A 10,415-nucleotide genomic window follows, 5' to 3' on the forward strand; every position below is an offset into this window, starting at 1 on the left:
TCAGGGGAATTGAGAATCAGGACAAGATATCTCCGTGCCCCAAGGTGGACTATGGGAGATTGCGTTCTAGTATCAAGACATTCCTGTTTCTACTGGAGGTATCTGGGGGATTGTGATATTTCCTGTTTAGCTATAGATCCCTGTTTCTGGTCCATGGACTTGGAGTCTATTGGACGTTCTGGGGGATTACGCTATATTCCTGTCTGTTCCTGAAGTCTGGTGACTTATCCGTTTTCTTGACTGGTGTTTTGAACTCTATTTGTTATTAGTTCTTGTATTCTGGTCTCTTCAGTTTTGTACATGTCTACATATCTAAAGTGACCTCTGTTCATGGACACAGATCTATAGAGTCCTCTGTTCATGACCACTGAGTCCTCTGTTCATGTCAGATGATCTTTAGTGTCCTCTGTTCATGTCCACTGATGGTGTCCTCTGTGCTGCTCACTGATCTGTGTCCTCTGAACTTATATACTATTGAGTTGTATTTTCCTGTTAGTTTTCTGGTTGGTGACCGACTATTTATTAGTGTGTGTTTTTATTAGGCCCCAGCACTTTAGTTCAGGGAGGGACCGGCGGCCAGTTGTCGACTCACCGTTTAGGGTGAGTGGGCAAGTAGGCAGGGAGAGCGGTTTTAGGGTCAGTTTAGGGCTCACTCTCCCTGTCCCCCGGTCGATCCCTGACAGATCAGATCAAGTCAAAACCAAGAGATGTCAGAGAGGCCAAGTCAAAGACAAGATACAGTACAGAATCAGAAAGCAAGACAGTAGTTAGGTCTTCATAACTGTGTCCATAAATCTCTCACATAAATGTACCCAAACAATTACTTTTGGCAAACTCATTGTTTCACTTCTTATTTCATTTCCAAAAACTTTTAAGGTTGAGGTAAAGAAGAAGCTTTGAAATGATTAAGGTTTTTCTCAAGGCCTGGACAGCGTCACAGCTAAGAATATTATTATGTTCCCAAGAAAGACACAAGAAGCCGCAGAGACTCAATTACTACTGCAATTAATTGTGCAGAAATATCCAAACTCTTTTCTCCAAAGTCAGAATTTCTCTTGGGATGACAACACAACCGTATAACTACCCCCAACTTCTCCAGAACACAGAACCCACCATCCATGTCTGTAAGAGAATTTCTGCCAGCCCAGGTAAGTAGGGAGGTCCAGGGGAAGAACATCACTGAAATTAGAGATGGTCTCATCGCTGATATTAAATAGAACTGTAGAATAGAAATATAGAACAGAATGGTGTAAAGATGAGGTCAATGTCTATAAAATAGACAAAAGCAAAAACTACTCCAGTAAATCTCTGTGGTGTACATACACATTATGGAGGGGGAGATAAATATCATGGAGGTGTATATAGATGGTCTCAGGTTTTCGTTAAAAGGTGTACACTGGAAACATGTCAATCGTTCTTTCTGACTGCATGGTTTTACCTCTTTTATGTATCCTGCTTTTTATCTTCAATAAAGAAGAGTACCAGCATGGTCAGACATGCATCTCTTACATTATATTCTAATATTTGTTATATGGATTTTTTTCTATTAGATTCATTGTAGGCATCGGGGCCTCGTGTACATGTGAAGATCTCAGATGTTGTCAGAATGTCAGTAATTACCATCACGACGATGAATCTCAGCCTCCCGTCTCCTTTCTTCTTGGCTGGGATCCTCGGACTAGAACATCTCCATGTTTGGATTTCTTTGCCCGTCTTTTTCATGTACTTAGTTGCTTTGTTGGGAAATGTTTGTGTTCTGTTTATCATAAAAACCGAGCCAAGTCTCCACCAACCCATGTATCTTTTAATCTTTATGTTATTGTCTGTCGATCTCATCCAGTCTAATTCCACCGTCCCCAAAATGCTTCTTATCTTCTGGTTCAACAATCGGGAGATCTTCTTTGAGGGTTGTCTGATCCAGATGTTTTTTGTCCATTCTTTTTCTGTCATGAGTTCCTCTGTGCTCTTGGCAATGGCCTTTGATCGCTATGTGGCGGTGTGTCACCCGTTGAGGTACGTCACCATCCTCAGCACCCCGGTCATCACAAAGATTGGCATATTAGTGGCCATGAGAGGAATTCTCTTGATATTCCCACACCCATTTTTGGTCAAGAGGCTGCCATTTTGTGGTAGCCACCTTATTGCACAGACCTATTGTGAACACATGGCAGTAGCCAAGCTCTCCTGTGGTGACATCAGGGTTAATAGTATCTATGGGTTATTTGTCGCTCTCTCTGTGGTGGGAGTAGATATTGTGTTTATTGCAGCGTCTTACACTTTGATAGTGAAGGCCGTCCTGAGGCTTCCATCTCACAAGGCTCGGCGTAAAGTTTGGAACACTTGTGTCACTCACATCTGTGTAATTCTTGTGGCTTACATCCCAGCGCTCTTCTCATTTGTGTCTCAGAGGTTTGGGGGGCACAAGGCGTCACCCACCAAAATTCTTCTGTCCAATCTCTACCTGATCTTTGCTCCTATGTTAAATCCGATCATTTATGGATTCAACACAAAAGAGATTCAGAAGAACGTGGTGAAAATCTTACATTCTCAGAAGTCACGGAACCTGTAATATGAAGAATGAGTATTGACCCTGATGTATATCACAGTCTATGGGTATCACAGACCTACAGGAGATGGAGAACACAAGACATGGAACCACTCAGTCCAGCCAATGTTTAGAGCGTTGACTCAGAAGAAGACAATAAGCAGCTCCACCGTTCTCATTCTATTCCTATATAGAATATGTATATATTGTTCACTAGGGATCTGTATGTAAAGCTATGCACTGAACCCATCTGATGTGCCCGTGGTAACCTGGACTGTGAATCCACTGAACGATCATAGAAAGTGCAAAGGCCACAGCACCAATCTGGAGGCTAGCATAGCTTTGCACTTTCTATGTTCATACAAAGGTGTTTTACCATTTAATCCATTATTGTGCATGCTGTTTATCTCAAAAACAGATTATCTGCAAATACAGATTTTATACTGCACAGATGACCAGATGGTGGATCACCACTGACTTAATATAAAGTTTAGACCATGGAGCCTGGAACATGTATGGTTGTGTCCTATCACCCAGCAGTGTAAATGTGCAACTCTATACTACACCATGTTCTCTAATGTAGAGAAAAAGTCACAAATAATCATGTGGTGCAGATGTAAGGTGTGGGGAAAGCTGCTCTCTATTCCCATAGTGTTTAGTTCTACAGTCCTGAGCAGAGTTGTTCTTCATTGACACTTGGTAACAGAAGTCCAGTCTCCTTCCTCTTGAGTGTACGAGAAGCAAAGAGGCTCAGACATCAGAGAGGGTATGGGAGGAAGTCAGTGTTTGAGAATATAGTGGCATGAGGAGCAATCTGAGGAAGAAGGGCGCAGATAGATCACCTGCCTATTAGGAAAAGTGGGCAAGGAGGAATGATTGTACAAAAGAAATAAGAAGCCATGGGGAGAAGACAGTGTAGGAGAAATAAAGAGCCATGGAGAGCAGACTGTATATGAGAAGGATAGAGCCATGAGAAGCAGACTGATTATGAGAAGAAGAGAGCCATGGGGAGCAGACTGTGTATAAGAAGAAGAGAGCCATGAGGAGCAGACTGTGTATGAAAAGGATAGAGCCATGGGGAGCAGACTGTGTATGAAAAGGATAGAGCCATGGAGAGCAGACTGTGTATGAGAAATAAAGAGCCATGGGGAGCAGACTGTGTATGAGAAATAAAGAGCCATGAGGAGCAGACTGTGTATGAGAAATAAAGAGCCATGGGGAGCAGACTGTGTATGAGAAGAAGAGAGCCATGAGGAGAAGACTGTGTATGAAAAGGATAGAGCCATGGGGAGCAGACTGTGTATGAAAAGGATAGAGCCATGGGGAGCAGACTGTGTATGAGAAATAAAGAGCCATGAGGAGCAGACTGTGTATGAGAAACAAAGAACCATGGGGAGTAGACTGTGTATGAGAAATAAAGAGCCATGAGGAGCAGACTGTGTATGAGAAATAAAGAGCCATGAGGAGCAGACTGTGTATAAGAAATAAAGAGCCATGAGGAGCAGAATGTGTATGAGAAATAAAGAGCCATGACGAGCAGAATGTGTATGAGAAATAAAGAGCCATGAGGAGCAGACTGTGTATGAGAAATAAACAGCCATAAGGAGCAGACTGTGTATGAGAAATAAAGAGCCATGAGGAGCAGACTGTGTATGAGAAATAAAGAGTCATGGGGAGCAGACTGTGTATGAGAAATGAAGAGCCATGAGGAGCAGACTGTGTATGAGAAATAAAGAGCCATGAGGAGCAGACTGTGTATGAGAAATAAAGAGCCATAAGGAGCAGACTGTGTATGAGAAATAAAGTCATGGGGAGCAGACTGTGTATAAGAAATAAAGAGCCATGAGAAGCAGACTGTGTATGAGAAATAAAGAGCCATGGGGAGCAGACTGTGTATGAGAATTAAAGAGCCATGAGGATCAGACTGTGTATGAGAAATAAAGAGCCATGAGGAGCAGACTGTGTATAAGAAATAAAGAGCCATGAGGAGCAGACTGTGTATGAGAAATAAAGAGCCATGAGGAGCAGACTGTGTATGAGAAATAAAGAGCCATGAGGAGCAGACTGTGTATGAGAAATAAACAGCCATAAGGAGCAGACTGTGTATAAGAAATAAAGAGCCATGAGAAGCAGACTGTGTATGAGAAATAAAGAGCCATGGGGAGCAGACTGTGTATGAGAATTAAAGAGCCATGAGGATCAGACTGTGTATGAGAAATAAAGAGCCATGAGGAGCAGACTGTGTATAAGAAATAAAGAGCCATGAGGAGCAGACTGTGTATGAGAAATAAAGAGCCATGAGGAGCAGACTGTGTATGAGAAATAAAGAGCCATGGGGAGCAGACTGTGTATGATAAATAAAGAGCCGTGAGGAGCAAAATGTGTATGAGAAATAAAGAGCCATGAGGAGCAGACTGTGCATGAGAAATAAAGAGACATAAGGAGCAGACTGTGTATGAGAAATAAATAGCCATAAGGAGCAGAATGTGTATGAGAAATAAAGAGCCATGGGGATCAGACTGTGTATGAGAAATAAAGAGCCATGAGGAGCAGACTGTGTATGAGAAATAAAGAGCAATGAGGAGCAGACTATGTATGAGAAATAAAGAGCCATGAGGAGCAGACTATGTATGAGAAATAAAGAGCCATGGGGAGCAGACTGTGTATGAAAAGGATAGAGCCATGGGGAGCAGACTGTGTATGAGAAATAAAGAGCCATGAGGAGCAGACTGTGTATGAGAAATAAAGAGCCATGGGGAGCAGACTGTGTATAAGAAATAAAGAGCCATGAGGAGCAGACTGTGTATGAGAAATAAAGAGCCATGACGAGCAGACTGTGTATGAGAAATAAAGAGTCATGGGGAGCAGATTGTGTATGAGAAATGAAGAGCCATGAGGAGCAGACTGTGTATGAGAAATAAAGAGCCATGAGGAGCAGACTGTGTATGAGAAATAAAGAGCCATAAGGAGCAGACTGTGTATGAGAAATAAAGTCATGGGGAGCAGACTGTGTATAAGAAATAAAGAGCCATGAGAAGCAGACTGTGTATGAGAAATAAAGAGCCATGGGGAGCAGACTGTGTATGAGAATTAAAGAGCCATGAGGATCAGACTGTGTATGAGAAATAAAGAGCCATGAGGAGCAGACTGTGTATAAGAAATAAAGAGCCATGAGGAGCAGACTGTGTGTGAGAAATTAAGAGCCATGAGGAGCAGACTGTGCATGAGAAATAAAGAGCCATGAGGAGCAGAATGTGCATGAGAAATAAAGAGCCATGAGGAGCAGACTGTGTATGAGAAATAAAGAGCCATGAGGAGCAGACTGTGTAAGAGAAATAAATAGCCATAAGGAGCAGAATGTGTATGAGAAATAAAGAGCTATGGGGATCAGACTGTGTATGAGAAATAAAGAGCCATGAGGAGCAGACTGTGTATGAGAAATAAAGAGCCATGAGGAGCAGACTATGTATGAGAAATAAAGAGCCATGGGGAGCAGACTGTGTATGAAAAGGATAGAGCCATGGGGAGCAGACTGTGTATGAGAAATAAAGAGCCATGAGGAGCAGACTGTGTATGAGAAATAAAGAGCCATGGGGAGCAGACTGTGTATGAGAAATAAAGAGCCATGAGGAGCAGACTGTGTATGAGAAATAAAGAGCCATGGGGAGCAGACTGTGTATAAGAAATAAAGAGCCATGAGGAGCAGACTGTGTATGAGAAATAAAGAGCCATGACGAGCAGAATGTGTATGAGAAATAAAGAGCCATGAGGAGCAGACTGTGTATGAGAAATAAACAGCCATAAGGAGCAGACTGTGTATGAGAAATAAAGAGCCATGAGGAGCAGACTGTGTATGAGAAATAAAGAGTCATGGGGAGCAGATTGTGTATGAGAAATGAAGAGCCATGAGGAGCAGACTGTGTATGAGAAATAAAGAGCCATAAGGAGCAGACTGTGTATGAGAAATAAAGTCATGGGGAGCAGACTGTGTATAAGAAATAAAGAGCCATGAGAAGCAGACTGTGTATGAGAAATAAAGAGCCATGGGGAGCAGACTGTGTATGAGAATTAAAGAGCCATGAGGATCAGACTGTGTATGAGAAATAAAGAGCCATGAGGAGCAGACTGTGTATAAGAAATAAAGAGCCATGAGGAGCAGACTGTGTATGAGAAATAAAGAGCCATGAGGAGCAGACTGTGTATGAGAAATAAAGAGCCATGGGGAGCAGACTATGTATGAGAAATAAAGAACCGTGAGGAGCAAAATGTGTATGAGAAATAAAGAGCCATGAGGAGCAGACTGTGCATGAGAAATAAAGAGACATAAGGAGCAGACTGTGTATGAGAAATAAATAGCCATAAGGAGCAGAATGTGCATGAGAAATAAAGAGCCATGGGGATCAGACTGTGTATGAGAAATAAAGAGCCATGAGGAGCAGACTGTGTATGAGAAATAAAGAGCAATGAGGAGCAGACTATGTATGAGAAATAAAGAGCCATGAGGAGCAGACTATGTATGAGAAATAAAGAGCCATGGGGAGCAGACTGTGTATGCGAAACAAAGAGCCATGAGGAGCAGACTGTATATGAGAAATAAAGAGCCATGAGGAGCAGACTGTGCATGAGAAATAAAGAGCCATGGTGAGCAGACTGTGTATGAGAAAAAAAGAGCCATGAGGAGCAGACTGTGTATGAGAAATAAAGAGCCATGACGAGCAGACTGTGTATGAGAAATAAACAGCCATAAGGAGCAGACTGTGTATGAGAAATAAAGAGCCATGAGGAGCAGACTGTGTATGAAAAGGATAGAGCCATGGGGAGCAGACTGTGTATGAGAAATAAAGAGCCATGAGGAGCATACTGTGTATGAGAAATAAAGAGCCATGGGGAGCAGACTGTGTATGAGAAATAAAGAGCCATGAGGAGCAGACTGTGTATGAGAAATAAAGAGCCATGACGAGCAGAATGTGTATGAGAAATAAAGAGCCATGAGGAGCAGACTGTGTATGAGAAATAAACAGCCATAAGGAGCAGACTGTGTATGAGAAATAAAGAGCCATGAGGAGCAGACTGTGTATGAGAAATAAAGAGTCATGAGGAGCAGATTGTGTATGAGAAATGAAGAGCCATGAGGAGCAGACTGTGTATGAGAAATAAAGAGCCATGAGGAGCAGACTGTGTATGAGAAATAAAGAGCCATAAGGAGCAGACTGTGTATGAGAAATAAAGTCATGGGGAGCAGACTGTGTATAAGAAATAAAGAGCCATGAGAAGCAGACTGTGTATGAGAAATAAAGAGCCATGGGGAGCAGACTGTGTATGAGAATTCAAGAGCCATGAGGAGCAGACTGTGTATAAGAAATAAAGAGCCATGAGGAGCATACTGTGTATGAGAAATAAAGAGCCATGAGGAGCAGACTGTGTATGAGAAATAAAGAGCCATGAGGAGCAGACTGTGTATGAGAAATAAAGAGCCATGGGGAGCAGACTGTGTATGAGAAATAAAGAGCCGTGAGGAGCAAAATGTGTATGAGAAATAAAGAGCCATGAGGAGCAGACTGTGTATGAGAAATAAAGAGCCATGAGGAGCAGACTGTGTATAAGAAATAAAGAGCCATGAGGAGCAGACTGTGTATGAGAAATAAAGAGCCATGAGGAGCAGACTGTGTATGAGAAATAAAGAGCCATGGGGAGCAGACTGTGTATGAGAAATAAAGAGCCGTGAGGAGCAAAATGTGTATGAGAAATAAAGAGCCATGAGGAGCAGACTGTGCATGAGAAATAAAGAGACATAAGGAGCAGACTGTGTATGAGAAATAAATAGCCATAAGGAGCAGAATGTGTATGAGAAATAAAGAGCCATGGGGATCAGACTGTGTATGAGAAATAAAGAGCCATGAGGAGCAGACTGTGTATGAGAAATAAAGAGCAATGAGGAGCAGACTATGTATGAGAAATAAAGAGCCATGAGGAGCAGACTATGTATGAGAAATAAAGAGACATGGGGAGCAGACTGTGTATGCGAAACAAAGAGCCATGAGGAGCAGACTGTGTATGAGAAATAAAGAGCCATGAGGAGCAGACTGTGCATGAGAAATAAAGAGCCATGGTGAGCAGACTGTGTATGAGAAATAAAGAGCCATCGGGAGCAGACTGTGTATGAGAAATAAAGTCATGGGGAGCAGACTGTGTATAAGAAATAAAGAGCCATGAGAAGCAGACTGTGTATGAGAAATAAAGAGCCATGGGGAGCAGACTGTGTATGAGAATTAAAGAGCCATGAGGATCAGACTGTGTATGAGAAATAAAGAGCCATGAGGAGCAGACTGTGTATAAGAAATAAAGAGCCATGAGGAGCAGACTGTGTATGAGAAATAAAGAGCCATGAGGAGCAGACTGTGTATAAGAAATAAAGAGCCATGGGGAGCAGACTGTGTATGAGAAATAAAGAGCCGTGAGGAGCAAAATGTGTATGAGAAATAAAGAGCCATGAGGAGCAGACTGTGCATGAGAAATAAAGAGACATAAGGAGCAGACTGTGTATGAGAAATAAATAGCCATAAGGAGCAGAATGTGTATGAGAAATAAAGAGCCATGGGGATAAGACTGTGTATGAGAAATAAAGAGCCACGAGGAGAAGACTGTGTATGAGAAATAAGGAGCAATGAGGAGCAGATTATGTATGAGAAATAAAGAGCCATGGTGAGCAGACTGTGTATGAGAAATAAAGAGCCATCGGGAGCAGACTGTGTATGAGAAATAAAGAGCTGATGGGAGCAGACTGTGTATGAGAAATGAAGAGCATGAGGAGCAGACTGAGCATGAGAAATAAAGAGCCATGAGGAGCAGACTGTGTATGAGAAATAAAGAGCCATGAGGAGCAGACTGTGTATTAGAAATAAAGAGCCATGAGGAGCAGACTGTGTAAGAGAAATAAAGAGCCATGAGGAGCAGACTGTGTAAGAGAAATAAAGAGCCATGAGGAGCAGACTGTGTATGAGAAATAAAGAGCCATCGGGAGCAGACTGTGTATGAGAAATAAAGAGCTGATGGGAGCAGACTGTGTATGAGAAATAAAGAGCATGAGGAGCAGACTGAGCATGAGAAATAAAGAGCCATGAGGAGCAGACTGTGTATGAGAAATAAAGAGCCATGAGGAGCAGGCTGTGTATGAGAAATAAAGAGTCATGAGGAGCAGACTGTGTATGATAAATAAAGAGCCATGAGGAGCAGACTGTGCATGAGAAATAAAGAGCCATGAGGAGCAGAATGTGCATGAGAAATAAAGAGCCATGAGGAGCAGACTGTGTATGAGAAATAAAGAGCCATGAGGAGCAGACTGTGTAAGAGAAATAAAGAGTCATGAGGAGCAGACTGTGTATGAGAAATAAAGAGCCATGAGGAGCAGACTGTGTATGAGAAATAAAGAGCCATGAGGAGCAGACTGTGTATTAGAAATAAAGAGCCATGAGGAGCAGACTGTGTAAGAGAAATAAAGAGCCACGAGGAGCAGACTGTGTAAGAGAAATAAAGAGCCATGAGGAGCAGACTGTGTATGAGAAATAAAGAGTCATGAGGAGCAGACTGTGTATGAGAAATAAAGAGCCGTGAGGAGCAAAATGTGTATGAGAAATAAAGAGCCATGAGGAGCAGACTGTGCATGAGAAATAAAGAGACATAAGGAGCAGACTGTGTATGAGAAATAAATAGCCATAAGGAGCAGAATGTGTATGAGAACTAAAGAGCCATGGGGAGCAGACTGTGTATGAGAAATAAGGAGCCATGAGGAGCAGACTGTGTATGAGAAATAAAGAGCCATGAGGAGCAGAATGTGCATGAGAAATAAAGAGCCATGAGGAGCAGACTGTGT

The 10,415-nt window shown here is 42.3% G+C and overlaps 1 protein-coding gene across 1 annotated transcript; it reads left to right on the forward strand.

The window, feature by feature from the left end:
- The first annotated feature begins 1,618 nt into the window (after nt 1–1,618).
- LOC130358133 (olfactory receptor 52P1-like) lies at nt 1,619–2,569 on the forward strand. The gene has a single exon (XM_056560962.1). It carries the CDS (start codon nt 1,631–1,633, stop codon nt 2,567–2,569), a length of 939 nt encoding a protein of 312 aa, XP_056416937.1. The 5' UTR covers nt 1,619–1,630.
- Nucleotides 2,570–10,415: the final 7,846 nt, after the last annotated feature.

This window comes from Hyla sarda, chromosome 2, assembly GCF_029499605.1.
Source record: "Hyla sarda isolate aHylSar1 chromosome 2, aHylSar1.hap1, whole genome shotgun sequence".
NCBI classification, from domain to species: Eukaryota; Metazoa; Chordata; class Amphibia; order Anura; family Hylidae; genus Hyla; species Hyla sarda.